Here is a 23,522-nt window from a genome sequence, read left to right as displayed (position 1 = left end):
TGTTTTGTTCCAAGCTTTATTTTCCTGTGAGCTGTGTTTTGTTTTATTATTTTTATTTAATAAACACGCACCCCAGCACTTAAAACCTGTAGTTACTGTCTCCGAGTCGCTATCCACCCAGGCATCTGGTAGTACACTAAAGTTCTCAGTTTACTTGACTTGCCTTGGCTGGCCTTCCAAGAAGTCTGTTACTGCTTTACTTCCTTGGTCATTTGACCCCAGTAGTCTTCTGGGTCAAAGCCTGTTACCTTCCTATTGAAATTACCTATGAAGTGCAAGACTAAAAGCATAGCCTGCAAAGAGAGATTTCTTTAAACCGGAGTACGAGATATCATGTTTTAAAATGCAAACACACTTTTCTTTCAAAACTGCACATCTGAGACCTATACAACAAATTGATTTGCATGGTAGAGAACATTTATGGAACTATTTTATTAGCTACAAGTACTTTAACTTTATTTTTTTTACAACAATGACCAACATTTTTGTACAGCATGTAAGAAACTAAGAGAAAGTATGATGCTGTCAAATTAGCACGGCACAGTTGGGAGGCTCTTTTGTGATTTTTGTGAAAAAAACTAAACTAAAAAAAAAACAAAAAAAAAACAAACTTCCCATATCCTAAAATTCCAGACCATCAAAACCTCTTTGCCATTTTTGCTCAAAACATAACCTAAGGAAGCTATAGCCTACAGGCTTCAGAAATTCTAGCAATCTTAATAATTTAACGATATTGTTTCTGTTAATCAAGTTTGGAGTGCAATTATGTGTTAACGACATAAAGCACATTACTAAGGAAGGGAAAAGGTACATTTATTTTAGTACAAGGTGCAGATACAAAAGATGTACAGTAGACCCCAGTAACATCACAGCTAGAATGACCATGATTTGCTCTGTATCCATTTTTCCTAAATGTAGATTGTCATTTGAATTATGTTTACCAAATATATAACACAGAAATCTAGTTCTACCAAAGTGATGTTAATTCATTAGGGCTCGACTGTATATGCTTTCAAAGTGTCAATATAGCCAAGGGAAAAACAGGTTAACAAAAGGCTACAAAGCAAACAACTTCCTGTGGAACCCATTTCAGTTATAATGATGGAGTCTACAAATTGTCAGTAACATACAGTATTATGATCAAAACTATACTACAAAATAAATTGTGTGATTTATTCTTTATATGTATTTTTAGATATAAAGAATATGTTACTGTTTTAAAATCAGATTTTATGTATTACAATTAATTACAGCAGTGTAATAAAATGTGCAGCTTTGAAAGAAACACGTGTTGTAGCACCTTTGATTTTCATTTTAAAATATCTGATACTACACTAGATTAAAGACAGTTCTCAGTTTGCTTGTCTTAATTTCAGGTAGTCTGTTACTGTTTCACTTCCTAGGTCATTCTGTAGTGTTTTTTGGGTCAAAGCATGTTACTGGCTGAAAGCATGTCAGTCAAAAAGGGAATCAGCTGGTTGGTTAGTAACAGGAAAGGTGTGAAGGGTTAAGGACAATTTCACTCTCCAGGTGAAAAGACCAAGGAAATGCAAGACTAACTGAAAGTACGGCTTGCAAACACAGATTTCTTTAGTATTGTACTTGATACCATTTTTTTAATTAAAATACATTTAACCTTTGAGATCTTTATAGGAAATTGAGGTTCCCACCAGGGGAAATTCATGGTTATTCTATTTTTTTAAACTCCAACCACTGTAATATTAATCTTGCTATTCATCCATCTATTTTCCACAATAGATGTTTAAGTGCTGCAGACATCGAAGAAGGGGAAAAAAGCTTCTTCATAGAATAGAGAAGAAATGGGTTCCTCAGTACACATCGAACACATCAGGAGACTACAAAACACATGCATAAAACGGGTTAACGCCATGCAACACTATGGGGACATGTAGAAAGGAGAAATAATAACACGGCCACCTTCAGGTTTTCCAGGTCTTTTTCATATTTCTGCTGAATAGACGATAAGTCTCCTTCACGTTCACGTTGCTTCATTTCGTCTCTCATGGTACTAATCTGAGATTCCAGCTCATGAATCTTTTCTTTGAGCCGTGAAGTGGAATGTGTCTCATTATCTTTAGCGGTAGTTCCTTCTTCTCCAATGAGCAGGTCTCCCTCAGGAAGTCCTAGCTTGGCCTGCTCAACCAATTCATTTTGTAGCTTCTCGATTTCCCTTGTGTGTCTTGCTTCCAGGTTCTTCCTTTCTGCTGCGTATTCTTCCTGCTGTCTTATTATTTCCACCTTTTGCTTCTTCGTCAGGTTTTCCATACAGACGGTAAGGGAGTCGATTTCCTTAACGTTCTCCTCTGATTTTAATTTCAGGATTTCTTCTGCCTTCGCTATCTCTTTCCTCAGTTTCTCAGCCTCAAGTTCGTAGGCGTCCTTGACTTCTCTGAGTTCCTTCTTGTGCTTGGCCGCCATGTCTTGAATTTCTATTGCCTTATCCAGAGAATCAATGGGCTCTCCCTCAATGTGAATATGAGTCATCATTACATTCTCCTCACCTTTTGAGCTTACCAGCCCTGCTACCTCGTCTTTCACGGTCTCTAACACTGCCTTGTATTCTTTGTTTTGCATTTTTAAATCGGCACACTGTTTACGGTCTGTTTCAGTTGCTTTCTGCTCAGATTGGTCCTCTTTTAACTTTGCAAGCTCTTTTTTATGCTTAGTGTCTAACCTGCAGGTGATGTACAACAGTTGGGCCTGTGTTACTGCATCCTGCAAAATGGATAGCCATGGTCCATTTGAGTCTTTTTTGCTGTCCAAACTATCGAAAAGCTTTAAAGACAAAGACATCAGCTCGTTGTTTGCAGAAGCCTGTATGCTAGATACAATTTGATTTAGCAGGCAAACTTTCTTCTGCAGATTCTGTACAAGTTCTGTCCTAACTTGGTGATCTGTTTCATGATCGAGCCAACTGTACAAAGAAGAAACAACCTCCTCATTTTTACCTTCTGTGCTCACTTCTCTTTGAACATCCTCAATGACTTTAAACTTTAACATCCTCTGAGCCTCTGTTTGATCCTTCACAATTTCTTCAATAGCTCCATCAGGATTTTTAACAAGCTCTAGCTGAGGCTGGCGTGCATTAGACAGATGGAAAAGCCTGTGGGCTAAAAATAACATTTTATTTTTCACTAACGCACTATCTGATGCTTTACTCAAGTAACTGTTCAGCTCATTCTCTTTCAACTCTGAAGAGCTGGTATCAGAAACATTTGACATATTCACCCAGAACTCCCCTTCCAGTAATATCTTCTTGAGAAGTGACATTTCAGGGCTCTCTTCTACTGAAGAATCTACTGTGGACCCAATACCCTTAACAGGACTTGTAAATGCATCCAGTGCTTTTTCTATTTTAAAATCTGCCTTACCTAAAACCTCTGCTACTTTACTAAGTGCTGTCGACTCAAGTTTAATCTTTTCAATGACTTGCTTGACCCTCTCTTCATCTGAAATTTCTTGCTTTATTTCAGAACCATGTCCTCCCTCTACACTCACTCCGGCAATCTCTCCCTGAAGCTTTTTCATTATATTTTGGGCCTCCAACAGCTTTTGGCCATAGAACGTTTCACATTCTTTGTTTTTTAACATTAGTTCTCTGTATTGGCACTGAAGTTCCCTGTAAGACTGCTCTGCGGATTTAAGCTGCTTCTCCTGTTCTGACAGCTTTTCCTGAGCAACATCCAACTGCAGAAAAAGCTGTTCTTTCTCTTCCAGAAGCAACTGAGTGTCGTCTTCTGCAGACATCTGGAACCCCAGACCTTGCAGAGTTGCTTCCCTCAGCTGTAACTTCCTTTCAGTCTCTTTCAAGCTGCTGCCCAGCACCTCTAACCTAATTACGGCTTCTTGTAACTTTTGAGATTTCTTATTCAATTCTTTCTCATAAACCTCTTTGTCTGCCCCTTTTTCTGCCAGCCTAGCTTTGGTCTTGTTGAGCTCTTCAACAACCTGCAGATGCTGCTGCCCGCCTTGGCCATTCAACAACTCTAACTTGAGTCTTTCTATTTCCCTATCCGCTTCTGTAAGCTGGTTCATTATTTCCTGGTAGCGCTGATGCAGGACTTTGTTATTGTTGGTTAACATTTCAATATCTTGGGCTTGCCTCTTTACTGTCACCTCGCTCAGCTCCACATGCTCTTCCATCTGTCTCAGAGCTGCGCAACTCTTTAAAGAATCTAACTTTTGCTTCTGCTCCCTACCCAGCACCCCCTCCAGACGAGCTTCACATTCCTTAACCCTTTCCTCGGCTTTCATAAGGTGGTGCTTTAGAGACTCGTTTTCATCTCTGTGCTGTTGCTTTAAGAGGTCATAGAGTTTATGACAGCACTTTCCAGCAATCTCTGGCTTGGATTCTAAAATTGGCTTTTTAGTATCTTCTGAATGCACCAGGGCTATACTGTATAATAATCTCACAAGGTGCTTTAGAGACACAGGATTTCCCATTAGGAGACCCTCAATTTCCTTCAGCGTGTCTGTGCTATCCTGCAGCACTATGGTCAATGCATTAGTGTTTCGTGACAACTCCTCGACCCTGTCCTTGCTTGTTTCCTCCAGCAAGGGCTTCTCATCTTCAGTTGGGGATAGTTCTTTCCCAGGTGTCTCTGAAAGGGAGAGGCCCAGCTGAGCTTGCAGGCTGCGCTTTTTGATTTCTTGCTGCTGTAGGAGCTCTTTAGTTTCTTGGTACTTCTTTGTAAGGCTCTGGGCTTGAGAACTGAGCAGTTCCTGCCTCTGCTTCTGGGTCTCGAGTTCTGCCTCATGACCCAAAGTGGACTCCAGCTTAGAAAAGGGGGGCCAGACAGTGGTTAACATTCAGCACGAGTAAAAAGTTTATTAAATCGTAGCCTCATTTTTGCTTCTTATTTTGGAAAAATTGCATAACTATTAAAACTTTTATTTTTGTAATATTCTCGACAATAAAATAAAAAAGTAGAACTTTGTTGAAAAAGGAGGGTCACGCTTTATTTTAAGGGTCCTGCATTCCCGCCTATTAACTATTAACAACCAGCTAATAAACATGTTCTGTTCAATGTTAGTTAATATATAATAGGCCAGCTAAGACTGCAAACATCAGAGCCTTATGGATTATCAACTCATCCATTTGAAATTGGTTCAAATTGTTACTGTAGTAATGCAAATTAAATCAGGTTTTTATTAGCGGGCGTCTTAACCACAATGCAGAAGAGCCAGGCTGGTCTACATTCGTGGTTAGAGAGCTTTTAACCTCATCTCACCGACAGGGAACAGAATCCATAACGGCAGTGCATCACACAACTCTGCCCATTACATTAGTTTATAAAGACCTTAATGTATAACCCTTAGCTCAAAATTAACAACATTTGCTCACAGTTAATATATATATAAAAAAGTGGCCCTTAAAATAAAGTGTGACCAAATAAAGTTTTCCATTTCTCTGCTGGAAGACAAAATTGAAAAGTATTGGAAAACAAAAAAAAAGACTGAATGGACTGTAGTTAGTAAATCATAACAGAACATGCATATAAACAGGTTAGAGTTTTTTTATGGAGTAAGTAATGCAAAATTAGTATTCAGTAATTGTGATTGGAAGCATACTACTGTCAATAGAGGTTACTGGGGCTTACTTATACAGAACTAAATACAAGAATAAGCAAAATCACCATGTTCAGCTGAATAATATTCAATATGGCTTTTCTTACATCAATATTTCCCAGGGTAGAAGCAAACTAAAAATATCTCTGCGTATTTTCATACAAAACGTTTTATATTACTTAATTATCACAGGAAGATAATCTTTTCAATGTCTTTGTACGTAGATAAGTCTTGTAACAACATGTTTGACCATTGTTTTTACTTACAAATATAATTCACTTGCTTTCGGTTGCAATTATGTTCAAAAATACCAGCAATACCAAAAGAAACCTGGAAAATATGAACTCATAAAAAGTGTATTGTCATTTAATAAAAAAAATAACCATGAAAGAAACCATGCACAAATAGTTACCCATGAATATTACTGCTTTGTGGTTATGTCATATTGAGAAGTGTTGCAAAAGTCTTAAATTTATAAAAATGGAATTTGCACCAGAAACCTGCATTTGAACATTCTTTAAGGATTCAATGTTAATTTCTAACAAAAACAGCAAAATACCTCATATATATACAGTATATATATATATATATATATATATATATATATATATATATATATATATATATATATATATATATATATATATATATATGATCTATGAAAACTGCTGTCATTTATAAAAATAAATAAATAAAATCAGTATTAGCTAAAGGAATTTAAAAACATAGGTTTTACTATCGCAAACCTAATTTAGAGATAAAGCATTTGCTATAAACATGTATTCCTTTTAATCATTCTGACAACCTTTAGAAAACCAAAACATCTACAATCCCTAATAAGGGAACTAACAGTTGTATTTTATGACTATTCCAAAGATACAAATACTGCAGCTTTCTGGTATGTGAAATCTATCTTGACGCGACTAATACACAATGGAAAAACTGGTATACAAGTGTGATTTTCTTCGAAATATACAGAAAACTTGACCACAACATTTGGTTATATTTGTTCTGAACAGTATGGGCAGTTCTAAAGTTCATGAAATTAAAACTACCGGTAAATGCATATTTAGAAAATGGAAAATAAATGATATTATACGTATGAATGTCTAGTTGTTAATAAAACATGAACAGTTTTATCAGCATGCTGGCATTGACAGAGGAAAAACATGTTACACATTGTACACCACACATTTATAAACTGCTGTCTTGTACATGTGACAGCAACTCCAACATTGAAAAACATGCTTTTCAGCTATAAAGCGTTAAGAGTAACCATATTAAACTAGAACTTGTTTAAATGTTAATACGTAACTGTATGCAGCATCTAAATAGTATAGGCGCTTGCATACAAATACTTTAGATTTATTTTCTAGTTGCAGACTTTACAAAAGACAGCGAAGAAAATGAACAAGTAGAAGCAAATGGAATGATTCTGCTTCTTGTCTGTCCTCATGCAGCTGTCCATGCAAGCTGGTTTTGGTAAGTTGTCAGTTTATAAATACGACATGCAAAGACAGTTTAAAGGAAGGAAGTCCTGTTTCTAGGTTTGAGTTTCCTGTGAGGTTGACTTACCGGTGAGATGTACCCCGAGAGGACTTGCTGCTCACGTTCCAAAGCGGTTCTCAGCTGGGCCTCCAGATGCATTTTACGCTGGTTCGAATCTGCTAGCTGCTGATGACAACTTTCCAACTGCCCTTTTAGCTCTTCTATCTAAAAATCATTAAAAAAAATAATGGAGCAGACAATTCTTATGAAACCTATGGTCATAAAACTATCGCCACTAAAGTCAAACTGCCTTCAGACATTAAATCTGTATCTTACTTAAAATAGCAAATCTTTCAATGGACACATTTTGCTTCAATGGTTTTCCTTTTCAAGCACATTCATAAACCAAATGCTAGAGCAGGATAAGGTGAAAGTCTCAGCAGTGTTTTGTCTCCCTAACCCGCAGGAGCACCAGAGCCAATGCGATGCTCCCGGTGGAATCCCCAGTAAAGATCAGCTACTTTGCACAGGCAGGATGCTAACCTGCGCTCCTCTGACTATGAATACAAATATATTTTTTAATCTGCTGACAAAAAAACAAACGTACAACACTAAGTGTTTTTCTCTAAACCATACAGCCTGTTCAGTTACACATTTAGCAGTAAAGAGTTTTTTGAGATACTCACCCCTATCTTATGACTTTCCAATAGCCGTTCCAGTTCTGCTGTCTCTTTTGATTGAAACGATGTTGCTAAAAGAACGTGGCGTTCTTCTCTAATCGGGGTCTTTTCAACCTGCTGCCAGTGCCGTTCAATTTCCTCTTGTACTTTCTGTCTATCCAGTGAGGAGCTACAATTTTCAAAGTCCGTCTTGTTAGCCTCGGGTGCGTTGGATGTCATTTCGTATCTTTTCCTGCGTTCCTCGCGCCGCTTCGTCCGGTCAGAGTCCATGAGGTCGCCCTGAAAAGCCTCAGTCTCGGAAGCTCGCTGCTGCGCTAATGCCTGGGCGATTGGCCGGAACCCAGCCCAATCGAAAGTTTTAGATCGCCCTTCTCTCCTCCTATCGCGGATGCGGCTCTTCTTCTGCCCGGCTTCTCGCTCTACAGATGAAGCTCCAGAAGATGGCGAGTCCTGGGTCACATCTGGTTTCAACAGCGCGTCCAAGGGGGTGGATGAACCATGATCATCTGGCAGGCTAGTAATGGGAAAAAAAAAAAAGAAAAAAAAAAGACTATTTAGCATGTCACACTTTAGCAGTTTAACAGTTATATTGACAAATTAAAATGCCAAGCTCTCCTGACCGATTCATTACTGATGGACGATCAATTAAGAGACCTGCGTTCAAAGAATGTTACTAAGCAACTGATCCCTTGAGAGGAGGACCCAACTTGGCCAGCCACCGCCTGAACAATTTTACTAAAGTTGTTAAACCTAAAAAAATAATAACTACAAATAATAAAATAAAAACGTTTTATATGTTTCAAATTTTGTGGCAATATTCAAGACACCACTTTTGGAAAAATTGCACAGCAAGTTTATAATATATTATTCAAAACACCAGTGTCACCTCATTTGATCAACAACATTAAAAAAAAACATACAGCGTTATATTTTTTCAACAGCAATACTGTTTATGATCACCTAGCAACATCAGGAGCAGTTGAGGGGCGGACATTTTTCATCACAGCTTGGATCCAATTCCGTCGTATTCCGGCAGTCATGGCAGACAACGTGTACACGTCTTCATGCGTCTGAAAAGAAGGAGACCTTCTGATGATGCTAGAAGTTAACTGTTCTTAGAAAAGACTTGCAACAACTAAAGAGTTTATACCGATGTAAAATCCTAAAATTTTCTGAGAGAGCATCATACAGGATGTTTGACCCCCTGTCATTGTCAACATTTTTAAAATGGGACCCTCTCAAGTGATTTAAATCGTTTTACAGACTAAATTACACTCCAGAGACCATACATTGTTATATGTTTCCTTTTAATAACCGTCATACACAATATAAACAATGGTGGTATTTAGATATACCCCAGAGAGTAGTCATTCAATCGGACTGACTTACATGAATTTGAAAACCATAGTTTCTTTGAACCTGGTATTCAGTGACATTGTAGCACGCAGTTAAATCAATTTCACCATCCAGGTCTGAAGCCTGAAAAAGAAAACTGAATTATTAACAGGCTGTTAAAGGCAATTACTATTAAACCGCAAACAAATACAATATTATTAGAAAATTAGGCAAAACAATTTGTATATCTTATTAAAAACACAACTCACCTCCTCAGCAATTGAATCCTTATAGTATCGTAGACTGTGGTCAGTAAGAACGAACCAGTATTTCTTCCACTTGAAAAGAAACACAAATAAGCAGAAATGGCACATTTATATTTGTCTGAATATTTTAATATAAAAATACTATAGTTTGATGACTGGGATTTTACACAAACATTTTAAAAACTGTATGCAAGCAAGAGTATATTAAATCAAAAATAAAAAGAAACTTGAGTTAATAGAAACACTCGTAAGTCCTAGTATAAGCCAGACAGCACTGCTAAGAAAATAATGAGTTTAAAAACATTTCCTTTTTAGTGCTAATTTTCAGTCAAAGGCGAGTGCCTAGCCATTAGCCGTATTGCTCCATATAAGAATAAGAGAGATACCTGTTAGTGGCCCCTTAAGTCAAATTTGAAAACATATGTACCGGTTTGTTCTTATTCATGCAATTCTTGTTCAGGTTTAGTTCACAGCACACAAAAATCTATTTGTAATGTGAAAATAGTAAGCAACTTCCTTCAATCACTTATATGGAATAGCTTAACTAATGTAGAAAAACCATGTTGTCTTTCGTGCATTAAGGAACATTTTCTTCCAATGTCGACTGTCCTTCGTTAGTTCTAAATAAAGGTCACAGTGAAAGACCATGTGTCATGCTTTCATCACCCAATGTCCACAAGTATCAAAGAAAATCCTTTTGCTTTAAAGATATGACGCCATGTGTATCTTACAGTTTCTCACGTTGATGAGCGACTCTCACATCTTTTCTTTGATGCCTGTAAATAACAGTCATTTTACATTTTAAAAGAGATGGAGTCAAAATATTGTGGAGGACATGTCAGATGTTCATCTCTGTCATGCTCCTCAAACCATTCTAGTAGACGGGTGCCCTGCCATGTGGAAAAAAGCACTACGCACAGGAACAGAAGGGATTTAAAAAGTAGTAACAAGCATAGTAATAAGCATAGCAAAGTGTAATGCCCAGAGAGGTATCATAAAGCATATTAATAATCATAGTAAACCATGGTAGATGCATAATATAGCAATGGGAGAAGTACTATAATAAAGAATTTTAGAGATTGAAAATCAAAATAACTTACCTGTCCCTGCTCATCCAATTTAACCATCCAACCTTTCTTGAAGTTCAATAAATCTGGCTGTAAAAAGAGTAAGGCATTACATGAAAGATTGCAGGTGTTCTGCTTCAGGGTGGATTTTGAATCTGAATAAATTATATCATTTATTAGTTGTCTCATTTGGTTATGAAATATAGGTCCCCGTTTAAGCTTTTAACAGTTTGAATTAATCTGTGAAAATGTTCCAACCTTTTTTTTTTCAATTCATAAGCAGACTTTTAAAAAAGAGGTTTTTTTTTAATTTTTTTTTTTTTTTTTTTTTTACATTTTTATGAAGAATCGGAACCATCACACAAGCATTCAATCAAAGCATCCAGCTGGATGTAACAATGTAGCATGCCTTTTGTTATCTGTATTACTGCATATATTAAACCAATGTACTACAGTAGACTTTTACAGGCTTCATATGCCGCCAATTACAGCAATATATTAACATTTATTTAATGTGACTGCACACAGGGTTTTATTTACAGTCTCCCAGCATGAGGTATACAACCTGTGTATGACAACAGGAGTTACATAGTGAACATCTGTGTTCAAAACCGACTTGTCCTGCTAATTACCAGCATACACATGTCTTGGCAACCAAATTCAGTATTGTTGTCTCCCAGGCTACTTGGGATTATAAGATTACATCATTTTAAAAGGTTTTATTCAGGATAAAATACATCAATAAATAACAAACAACCTCAAACAAAATATACTGGCCTGGGAACCATAAATTGGCATAGTGTAGCACGATTTAAAAAGCTTTTTAAATGGTGTGGTCTTTTCAGGTAGGCAATAAAACTTACATTGAATTTCAAGGCTTAACTAACTTTGATTCTACTCAATATTAAATGTATAACATACAGTGGCTCTCAAAAGTATTCACCCCCCTTGGACTTTTATTATTATTATTTATTTCTTAGCAGACGCCCTTATCCAGGGCAACTTACAATCGTAAGCAAATACATTTCAAGTGTTACAATACAAGTAATACAATAAGAGCAAGAAATACAGTAACTTTTGTTCAAGCAAAGTACAAGTGTGACAAACCACAATTCAATAATACAGCAGATAACAGTGATAGTTACATCAGGATATGAGTCAATACAAAGTACTACAGGTTAAACACGTGGCAGATTACAGTATTCTGAAGTACAGGATTAAATGCAGTAAAATAGAGGGCAGATAAGAGCAAAATAAAGCACATTTACATGAAGGGTGATAGTGTCCCAGGATACAAACAGAGGAGTTCGTTTCCACATTTTATTGTGTTACAACATGGAATCAAAATGGATTTAATTAGGAGTTTTTGCCACTGATCAACACAAAAAAAGTCCATAATGTCAAAGTGAAAAATAAAATCTACAAATTGTTCTAAATTAATTACAAATACAAAACAGAAAGTAATTGATTGCATAAGTATTCACCCCCTTGAGTCAATATTTGGTAGAGGCACCTTTGGCAGCAATTTCAGCCATGAGTCTATTTAGATAAGTCTCTACCAGCTTTGCACATCTGGACACTGCAATTTTTGCCCATTCTTCTTTGCAAAATTGCTCAAGCTCCGTCAAGTTGGATGGGGACCTTTGGTGAACAGCAATTTTCAACTCTTTCCACATATTCTCAATTGGATTGAGGTCCATGCTTTGGCTGGACCACTCCAGGACATTGACCTTTTTGTTTTTAAGCCACTCCAGTGTGGCTTTGGCTGTATGTATGGGGTCATTGTCCTGCTGGAAGATGAATCTTCTCCCAAGTCCCAGGTCTCTTGCAGACTTCAGCAGGTTTTACTCCAGGATTTCTCTGTACTTTGCTGCATCCATTTTGCCCTCTATCTTCACAAGCTTTCCAGGCCCTGACACAGAGAAGCATCCCCATAGCATGATGCTGCCACCACCATGCTTCACGGTAGGGATGGTGTTCTCAGGATGATGTGCGGTGTCTGGCTTGCGCCAAACATAGCGCTTAGCGTTGAGGCCAAAAAGCTCTATTTTGGTCTCATCAGACCATAGAATCTTCTTCCACTTGGTCTCAGAGTCTCCCACATGCCTTCTGGCAAACTCTAGCAGATATTTGATGTAAGTTTTTTTTCAACAATGGCTTTCTTTTTGCCACTCTCCCATAAAGGCCAGTTTTGTGAAGCACCCGGGCTATTGTTGCCGTATGCACAGTGTCTCCCAGCTCAGCCGTGGAAGACTGTAACTCCTTTAGAGTTGCCATAGGCCTCTTGGAGGCCTCCCTGACTAGTGCCCTCGCCCGGCCTGTTCTAGACAGATTCACAGTTGTGCCATATTCTCTCCATTTCTTAATAATGGACTTTATTGTGCTCCGGGGGATATTCAATGCCTTGGAAATGTTCTTATACCCTACCCCTGATTGGTGCTTTTGAAGAACCTTATTCCGGATTTGCTTTGAATGTTCCTTCGTCTTCATGATGTAGTTTTTGTTAGGAAATGTACTAACCAACTGTGGGACCTCCCAGAGACAGGTGTATTTAATCTGAAATCATGTGAAACACCTTAATTGCACACAGGTGGACTCCATTCAACTAATTATGTGACTTCTAAAGACAATTGGTTGCACCAGAGCTTATTTAGGTGTGTCATAGCAAAGGGGGTGAATACTTAATCAATTATTTTCTGTTTTATATTTGTAATTAATTTAGAACAATTTGTAGATTTTATTTTTCACTTCGACATTATGGACTTTTTTTGTGTTGATTAGTGGCAAAAACTCCTAATTAAATCCATTTTGATTGATGTTGTAACACAATAAAATGTGGAAAAGTCCAAAGGGGATGAATATTTTTGAGAGCCACTGTATATGAGAACTACCAGAGTACTTGACATTGTGGATAAATTGTGGTTTTGCCATTATAATATAAGCTAGAAGTCTTCTTAATTTCTGCCACGTTGCTGTTTCTGTTTGAATTGTAAAAGTGGAAGGAACACTACACGTCCCTTTTTCAGGAACAGTGGCTTGAAACCTGGTTCCAGGAGACCTAGTATGAGGCAACTTTGCTGTATCAAACCCCAAGTTTCCCCTGGTGTGCCATGTAGTGGTCTGAAACCTAGTTTCCTGAAACCAGTTCCAAGCCACAAAGTGGCTTTGTCTTCTGTCCACTTCAATGTAATTTCATTGTTCTTATCAGCTGCTGCAGTGTTGGACCAGTTCCCTAGTTATTTGGTCATTCTTCATCTGTGGTATAAAACTAATATATATCCCCTTTGGAATTTAAACCAGAACACATTGGAACATTATCTTCATATACAGTGCCTATAGAAAGTCTACACCCCCTTTCAAAATTTTCACCCTTTGGGTATAAAAAAATGGGTATTAAAAAATATCAAAGGCCTTGAATATCCCTTGGAGCACGGTCAAGACGATTATTAAGAAGTGGAAGGTTTATGGCACCACCAAGACCCTGCCTAGATCAGGCCATCCCTCCAAACTGGATGACCGAGCAAGAAGGAGACTGATCAGAGAGGCTACCAAGAGGCGAATGGCACATTTGCAAGAGCTACAGGCTTTTATAGCCAAAACGGATCAAAGTGTGCATGTGACAACAATATCCCAAGCACTCCACAAATCTGGCCTGTATGGTAGGACTTTTTGGCCTAAATGCAAAGCGTTATGTTTGGCGCAAACCCAACACAGCCCATCACCCAAAGAACAACATCCCTACTGTGAAGAATGGTGGTGGCAGCATCATGTTATGGGGATGTTTCTCATCGGCAGGGACTGAATGGAGTAAAGTACAGAGAAGTCCTTGAGGAAAACCTGCTGCCCTCTTCAAGAAAGCTGAAACTGGGACGGAAGTTCACCTTTCAGCATGACAACGACCCAAAGCACACAACCAAAGCTACACTGGAGTGGCTAAGGAACAAAAAGGTAAATGTCCTTGAGTGGCCCAGTCAGAGCCCTGACCTAAATCCAATTGAAAATTTGTGGCATGACTTGAAGATTGCTCTCCATCAACCCTCCCCAAGGAACTTGACAGAGCTTGAACAGTTTTGTAAATAAGAGTGGTCAAATATTGCCAAATCTAGGTGTGCAAAGTTGGCAGAGACCTATCCCAACAGACTCACAGCTGTAATTGCTGCCAAAGGTGCTTCCACCAAGTATTAACTCAGGGGGGTGGAGACTTATCCAATTATGATCTTTCAGTTTGACACAACAAAATGTGAAAAAAGTTCAAGGGGGTGTAGACTTTCTATAGGCACTGTACATGCACTGGTTCTTGTTTACCCATCAATAACCTGCACCTAAGACAAGCACTTAGATAGGAACACAGATTAAAATTAAAAAGAACAAATAGTTGGTGTTTTGACATTCTGTGTGTAGTTTGTGTTATGTATTGTTTAGAGTGTAAAAACACAATGCTTTGTTAATTATTTTACAGCATAGATGGGGTTAAAATATATCCATGCTAAACTCATGCAGAATGTGACTGTCTCTAGATTGATTAATGTACACTTGTATAAAAACCACAACTTTGGCTGAATGGGGTTGGTTTGGTTCAGAGGCGTGAGTGAAGTTACATACTAGAGAAAACAATTGCTCTTCGTGCTGTCTTTAAATCAGCATGTTACTTGTTTCTGTGTTAGTTCACGGTTTTGTTTTGTCTGTTTATTTTGGTCACTGTGCCATTTTGTTTTGTTATTCAAAAGTGTTTTGTTTGATGTTCAAACCTTTTATTTACAATAAACTTGCGTTTCATACCCCAGTACTGACAGGTCTGACAGGCCTTCACTTACAAGTTGTTCTATTGTGGAAGTTGATTCTCACAGTTATCCCCATGGTATATATATTTTACCTGACATACAGATTACAACCAGAGCTAACCAACTACAGGCTGAGTTTATTAGTGCTCTGCATCTATCCTTTAACCATTTGTAGTGGTGGCTATACATACTGAATTTCCTGACTTTGATCAATTACTAGGTATTCTTCTAAAAAGTTAAAGTATGTTGGTGATAAACGTGAGTATGTAGTTGAAACACACATTTAAAAGCAGTGATAGCCAAGGCCATTTCCCATCAGTACTCCTTTTAACATTTTAACAAAGGCCTTTGTTCTTTGTTTATTTAGTTGTTTTTTTTTTACTTTAAGGATATTGAGATTTGTCAAGCATCCCTCTAAACATGTGGAAAGTTTACACAGCTGTTTCCTGGTACCATTTGACTTCTGGTGTCAGTCAATGGTCCACCAGAGTGAGGCTAGGCCATGGAACAGGCATGCACCACAGCCAGTGATAAGCTATCAGGAAGCAGCTGTTTTCACTTACAGTGAGGCAAAATGAAAATGTTCATTATGGAAGTTTAATAACAAATGAAGAACAGCAATATGGGACATAACTATTGCCAAGTATAATGCTCCTTTAAGAATAGCAATACAATATTTAAATTCATCATTCATGAAGAATCAAGTTAACACCGCAGTACAGTGCTCCACTTTTATAAAAGCAGTCCATTATACCACAGTTGCATGGTCATTGCTCCCATTTTCCCATTTTCAACTAGCACTTTCATTCTCGTTATACGGTGCCAACTATGGCTCCCGACAATAATGCTATAAAGTGAGAGCACTTTATAAATACCACACAGTGAAATTAAATAAGGATCTTGAAGAGCTGAGCTACTGGTGGCCATTGTATTAGTGAGAGCAGGCAACACTGAGAAACTGAATGTCACAAGCTTGCAAGAGCATGAACCAGTGACACACTGAGGATCCAAGCGTTTATCGAACAGTTCAAAGTAATGGAAATGCCTGACGTACACAAGACCAAACCGCATGGGGGAGGGTGTACCTGCAACCACAATGTTCCCAATAACAGATGAGACAAGAGGAGGAGAAGAAGACGTGTGAAGGAAGAGGGTTAGTCTTATTTCCATGTAAAATAACTTGAGGAACCATGCATTTCAAAAGCCCATTTCGACAACTTCACACTCGCTTTGTTGCTCGTAAAGTTGTGTTTTGTGTTTTAGAGGTGTCCAAAGTCTCTATGGCTACGTACACACACAGGCTAATTGCGGTTATGAGTTCACCTTTTGCTCTTAATACGGTTTGCATACACACACAGTTCGGTTACAAAAGGTAGCGACAACCACACTAGTTAATACTTTTCAGAGCAAGTATCAAGTGTGGTTATTAATTCAGTTTGTTAATGCGCACTAACTGTGTGTGTGTTACAACCGCACTGACACAACCGCAGCTGGTGCTCAGTGGAATGTCATTGCTTATCAGACATTTCCGTGTCATAAACATGTCTATAAAAAATATATACAGGTGCCTGATGAGCCAAGTTGATTTTGTAATATTGATGAATAGTAAATTCATAACAATAGTAAATACAGAATACATATAATATACTTTTTTTTTTTATTTAATCAAAGTACAGTTGTATAATATTTTGTTGTAAGAAAAATATATATTTTTGGCTTTACATAAATAAAACAATATGGGACAATTCGTATCCCCAAACGCCAGTGGGACCGCTACTCGTTTTTCCACCGATACCGATTGTTTTGGTACTCTGGGAAAGGTCTCAGTAAATGACAAAGACGCATATACAACTCCTTAGACATGCGTACATTTTTAATCCAGTCATTTGGAAACCACTCAAGTGATTTACCGTCATGGTACTGCAGATCATCACCACTGTATTTAGCAGGGCAGAAAAAGCAAAAATGGCGTCTCCGCTGGTTTTGCAGAAAAGAGCAGAGCTGTGCTTGATGAGCTCTCGATCGATTACGTACTGTACTTTCTTCAAAAAGCATAAACAAAAACACAGCCTCCATGTTGTCACACAAAACCTCACGGCCTGAGTTCAGTGGTTTGTTTAAACAAGGAGTGCACTCACTTCAGTAATACAAGGTGTGTGTGTACAACAAACAACCACAGCGAGTGCTGTTTGTAAATACGGTTGTCGAGCCAACTGCAGTGTGTGTGTACGTAGCCTACTTGAATCAACTCCTTTGTTCTCATTTATAAATATACTCACACCTGGATTAAATGCTGTAAAATTTTGTTTTTTGAGTACACTGTTTTTATTTAACCTTGGTCCCCTGGTGTTTAGAGGGACCACTGTTTAAATCACCCTGTTTATGCATATGCTGCTATAACAAATCCTGAAATGTTATTGCAATAACCTAAACCTACAAGAAAGTGCTTTGGCCACCAGCAAGTTAATATTAACTAGGGGGCATGTCAATGGTGTTAAAGTAGCAGGTCTTTACTAAATTCTACTACACATATGTAACGTTCCAGTACTTTCATTGGCAAATGGCAAAGTAAAGGCCATACATACATTTTAAAGTAGTTTACTAACCCTTAGTCGGAGTACAGGTTTGGGAAATCAGGCCCCTAGCCTCCTGAGGTTTTGCTAATCCTTCTGTTAGTACTGTATATTGGTTTATATTTCCTTCACTCATATATGGAAAAGTAATACTGAACCCTTTGCATTTACTGAGATAAGCAATATATGTCACAATTTCTTAAGAATATATAAAGACCATAACATGAGAGTAATACTTCCCAGGAAGATCCTCATACATGATGTACAAGAAGCGGTCCTCTTCCGGCACGCTAGGGGAAGTGGAAGTTCTCATATTCCTTCAAAACCTCTAAAGTCAGTTTTTTAATTGTGTTCACGAGACAAACAACTGACTCGATTGCATATTTTACCCTCATTTTTCTCCCCAGTATGGAATATCACAACAGCTCCACACAATAGATCTTGAGTTCAGAAGGTCAGTGGGCCTCCTCTAATCCCACCGTCAAGCCAAATGACTACACCCAGGATCTCAACAGGAGATGCTGGTGAGCTACCAGCCCCTGAGCGGAAAAAAAAAGCAGCCCTGTGGAGCTCACCTGACACCTGGCCAGTAGAGGCAACTGTATTCAGTTGAGGTGCCAAGTTTTGGCTAATCTTTGGGAACACCAGAGCCAACTCAACATTCCCTGTGGAATCTCCTGCGAAGTTGGCAAAGCCAGGATTTAAACCTGACCCTCTGATTCTATGACGCCCTGCACACGAGGAGAGGCACTCGGGGACCAGAACTCAATTCCATTCACAGATTTTGAAGGATATACTCATCTGTGTTGCTACAGCTGAGATAGAAGCTTATCAACTCACCCAATTTTCCAAAACAAATTAACAATGGAAATTTCATCTGATCATTCACTAGAGTGTGTGCATTACAAGTATTACAACAAATAGAAGTTAGAGTTTTCTTTTAAAGGATTCACACTAATGTAAAACCTACAAACATACTGACAGTGTGTCCTGGATGAAAACCCCGACTGGTGCAATGGAAAATGCCACAGGAACCCCTGCTGGGGTTTGAAAGTCAAAAGCAAAAGTCAAATGTCAAAAAAACAAGAGAATCAATCTGCTTGTCCACTGAATCTATGAGATTAACAGTGCAAACACACAGTCTGAACCTGAAAGGGACTTTTTAGAAATAAAATAAATACTTAATAAAAAGAGAAGCAAAAATGTATGATTAAATTGTATATTCTTGAAGCAGCTTTGAAAATACAATTGTTTTTACTTCACCTTATAACATGATATATTTATTTACTATACTACTGTATTACTTATTGTTTTCAAACCTAAGAACAGAAATCAGTTACCGTCATTACTGATTCCGTGGTTCTGCGGTCAAGTGATTTAGCTCTTCTCAGTGGTGGGATGGTAGAACAACGAAACTCTCTTGCTGTATCTTTCTTTAGCTCCTGAAGAACAAAGCACAAGCCAAAATTAGGGATCCAAAAGAATGCTGCTCAGAAAAAGGTTCACAATTACATTATGAAAAAGTTAAAATAAATAAATTACTTCTTGTCAATTAGAATGCATGAGAAATCAAACAGTTATGATTTGTCCAAATGTGTATATATATATATATATATATATATATATATATATATATATATATATATATATATATAGTCTTTGTTCTTGTAATTTATTGCAAGTTTATACTAAGCTATACATTTCTCCAACGCAAACTGCACAAAATTGAATGAATTATAACAAGAGTCACCACACACAACTTAACATTTTCTTTTTTGCTGTTTTAAGTTTTAAAAAGTTTCAAAATGTAAAATTAAATAACATTAAAATACAGATTTATCTAACAGCACAAAAGCAGAGTATTGCAGTATATTATGACATTTGGTCTTTACTGACACATCTTTGTAGACAACTGAATAGACCCTCCAGTGCTCCTTGAGTTGATCTCTCTGTTCAGATAACGACTTAAATAGGAGGCTGACCCTGTTCTTTTTTATATATATATAAAAATGGTTTCATTTAATGATGCAAAACGGTGGTACTGCGCCAAACTCCTCAAAGGAGGGAAGGCTCTTTGGAGGCCTGAGCCCAGAGATGAGGAAATGAACAAATTAGGACAATGGAGCAAGTCAATGAAAATCTTTTAAACACAGACAGCCGATAACATTATGGGTCAGAAGTTTGTGTCTGCCAACTTGAAACAGTCAAATTATCAAGATGAGATTGTTTTTAAAATGTTTCTTAAAGACAAGCTATTTTTTCTAACAAAGAAAACAAACCCTGGACACATTTGAACCTTGTGTTTACTAAATTAAGTCTGGAGAACAAATGCTGCCATTTGTATGGCCATTATTCCATGATGATATATTTATTGGCAATATTTCTCTTTTGTGTTGAACACAATTATAAATTAATTAATCCTTCCCCTAATAGTCCTACCCTTGACATTGGCTCCTCTCACAGCTGCAATGACTTCTTACATTTATTTAAAAATAAAATACTAGACGACATCAGAAATGAGATTCCACAGACACCTTCTATTAAGGAGGACTCCAGCACAATTTTACCAACTACACCTTAAGGCTACTATGGGGGCTTTTTATTTGATTACCGTGTAGGAACTGACAGAGCTAGTTGAACATATGAGATCTATTACATGCTCTCTTCATCCTACTCCTACAAAACAATTAAAAGATGTTATTGGTGTTAATAATACCCACATTTTAAAACTTATAAATGGTTCACTTTACTCTGGTATAGTTCCCTCAGCACTTAAGGTAGCTGTGGTAAAGCCTATGCTTAAGAAACACAATTTGGACTCTAAGCACAAGTTAAATGGGGGGGAAAAAAAAGAACAACAAAAAAAACAATAAATTGCCTGGAACTATTCAATTGCAAATACCACAAAATACCACAAAAAGGTAAGGGAAAACTGTGGAAATGACATTTGCAGCACTAAGTTAATCACAGAAGTAGATCTGGTTTTCAGGTCTATAGACTCTGTATTGAGAACTGCAGATCTAAAGTTTTTCTTTGGTAGGCAGGATTTAAAAAAATCAAAAAATGACTGTGCTTCTTCCTGAGCCAACAGCACCCTCCCATTGTGACCTCTGAGGCCCAGTGAAATAGGTACCTCTCTCTGGGATCGCCTGGTTTCACTCCTCCCCTGCCGGGCTGCTGGGAGGTCGGGCTCATCAGTCTCCATCCTCTCTGCATTCTCCAGTTCCAGAGCCTCAAACTTCTCAATCACTGTGGGGCGACTGTGGAAAGAAAGAAGCACAAATTAAAGCAAATTTTAAAGAATTATATTTGTTAATTTGAAACGTTACAGGAAATTGAAATATATATGATGGTGGACTGTACAGTATTAAAAACTATATTAACACAATTTTAAAACAGCATGGCTGTTGCAGAAAAATAAATAAAAGGAATGACCCATTGGCTCTTTAAAAATATGGAATTAATATAAATCACATGCAGGACCAGAACAGAGCTTGTTACACAGTCGTTTTATAATTGTATGGCTTACAATACAGACTATAAAAGGTTTAACAGGACTGAAAAGTTTTTAACATATTACAGGTTACAGACAAAAGTATTGGCACCCAACACTTAATACAAGATATTTCAAGAAAACATGTTAAATACAAGCATTTAGTAAAACATTAGCCACCAATTAATATGCCATAGACCAAAACACACCATTTCTGGTAGTTTAACAGAAAACTTAAAAAGTACTTAAGAAATTTCAAATATTGACAGAAGTATTGGCACTTTTACAATTAAGGCTGATTTCACACTGGATCCATTTAGAGGGTTTGGTCCGCACTGGACGCCCCACTTGGGGTCCCCAGCAAAGTTCGGCCTCTTTGCTCAGCCTGGACGTGAACTGGTGCCGTCCAAGCTGTGTGACTCATCCTGCACTCCCAGCGGCAGCGCTTTGACTGGATGAGCCACTCGGGGACCCCTGTGCTACTGTTTTCTGTAAAACAATGATATCCTGTTAGCTAAAAAAAGGCTTAATGCAAAAGCTTGCTTTAATGTTGTCTTTATTATGCCGGGCAGAGACCCGCGCTATAACAAGAATAACAAACATCCCAGTTGTTCACTGTGGAAATCTGGACAGTGGGAGAAACTGAAGCTTTGACAGAAATTCGATCAGACACCACAATCCAAGCCGAACTGGACAAAAATAGTAAAACATCTTCAGCCTTTTCTTAAATTACTCTGTTTAATGCTGACAGTAGGAGAACCGTGCATAACTGTGTAAACTGCATTATTCTCCTACTGTAGGCATTCAATACATTAATTAACGAAGTGCTCCCCCAGTGTTTCTTTCACAGCAATATGTAAGAATCTAAGACATGCTATATTAAAAACCGGAGCATTACACCAATAGCTGCCATCTTTCAATATGCCTTGCAGGACATTGTAAACATCCGGTTCACATACACCATATAAACGAACCGAGTTCACTTGAAAACTGCATTGTGAACACAAACGGACTTGGTCCTAAAAAACAATGGAAAAGGACCAAAAAAACTAACTTTAGTTAGCATCCAAACGAACTTGGTCCCTTTGCTCGCAGAGAAGTGTGAATAGCAAGCACACTGATACATTTTTTCAAACGAAACGAACCAGACCGAGTCCGTTTGAAATGGACCCAGTGTGAATGCAGCCTTAAAGTCTTCAACAAAATGACCTGGTCCAATGAGACTAAAATATAACTCTTCTCCAAAGTTGGACCACAGTATGTTTGTAGAAAAAAAAAAAAAATGAAAGAAAAATATGGGGGTGTTTTAGCAGTTCAGGGACTGGAGACTGTGATTGAAGATCGAACGAATGCAGCCATGTATCAAAGCATTCTATTATGTAGAAGGATACCATCTGCTCATAGGCGGATTGGCAGATTGTTCAACAACCCAAAGCATAGGGCTAAGTCAACTCCAGAGTTCTTGAAGAAAACAAAGATACAAGTTCTGGAAAGGCCTTTGCAAATACCAGATCTCAATCCAATAGAAATGCTTTGAACTGATCTGAAAAAAGCTGTAGCAAAGCATTGTGCATCCAATCTGTCTGAGCTGAAGAAAATATGCATGACAGAATGGGGCCAGATTTCACCAACAAGATGTAAGGTATTGGTTAAGAATGATCATAAACGTCTGGAAGTATTAGCACCCTGATTTAGTATTTCGTGTGTTATGCTTTTACCAAAGCAGGGGTGCCAATACTTTTGTCATGAACAAATATTTAAGCTTGGTTGCTTTTTTATAAAGATTATTGGTTTACATTACTAGAGATTGTGTATTTTGCCTTTTGTTTTATTATAACGTGGTTAAAGTTTACTACATAGTTGTCCTTAATCTGTTACCCTGAAGTATGGTATAATACATCTGGTGTGCCAATACTTTTGTCTGCGACTGTAAGAACATTATTACTGTGTTTGAGTACTGTAATTAGCTCCGGTGCTGTAATGCTGATTCAGACTTTAAGAATGAAACATGAGGTAATTGTTTCAGAATATATTTTACGAACCTTAATATGATGTAGTTCATACTGTACTGTGCAAGGTATTCTAAAATTCCATGTTGTTTAGCAGTAGACGGTTTAAAATATTGAATTGCTTTATTTGAATTTCTGACCATATTTGGGAAATGCACTGCAACAGCAGGTTCCCTTAAATGGTTATAATTGAGACAGTCTGTCTAGTATTTATTTCAAACGACTGCCATTTTTTTTTTCT

General features: G+C 37.7%; 1 protein-coding gene across 2 annotated transcripts in view; it reads right to left on the bottom strand.

The window, feature by feature from the left end:
- Positions 1 to 23,522, bottom strand: part of LOC117424388 (protein outspread-like) — an 88,269-nt gene that overhangs the window by 17,511 nt on the left and 47,236 nt on the right. For both annotated transcript variants that reach the window (XM_058992460.1, XM_058992459.1), the window contains exons 8-16: positions 20,913 to 21,039; positions 19,120 to 19,221; positions 10,459 to 10,515; positions 9,362 to 9,430; positions 9,147 to 9,236; positions 8,718 to 8,827; positions 7,764 to 8,271; positions 7,165 to 7,302; positions 1,939 to 4,797 (exon numbers count right to left, since the gene is read on the bottom strand). In XM_058992460.1, the coding sequence (XP_058848443.1) occupies positions 1,939 to 4,797; positions 7,165 to 7,302; positions 7,764 to 8,271; positions 8,718 to 8,827; positions 9,147 to 9,236; positions 9,362 to 9,430; positions 10,459 to 10,515; positions 19,120 to 19,221; positions 20,913 to 21,039 (4,060 nt within the window). The remainder of the gene's footprint in view (positions 1 to 1,938; positions 4,798 to 7,164; positions 7,303 to 7,763; positions 8,272 to 8,717; positions 8,828 to 9,146; positions 9,237 to 9,361; positions 9,431 to 10,458; positions 10,516 to 19,119; positions 19,222 to 20,912; positions 21,040 to 23,522) is intronic.

Source organism: Acipenser ruthenus, chromosome 19 (genome assembly GCF_902713425.1).
Source record: "Acipenser ruthenus chromosome 19, fAciRut3.2 maternal haplotype, whole genome shotgun sequence".
Classification (NCBI taxonomy): domain Eukaryota; kingdom Metazoa; phylum Chordata; class Actinopteri; order Acipenseriformes; family Acipenseridae; genus Acipenser; species Acipenser ruthenus.
This window is presented reverse-complemented; position numbering and strand designations above follow the sequence as displayed.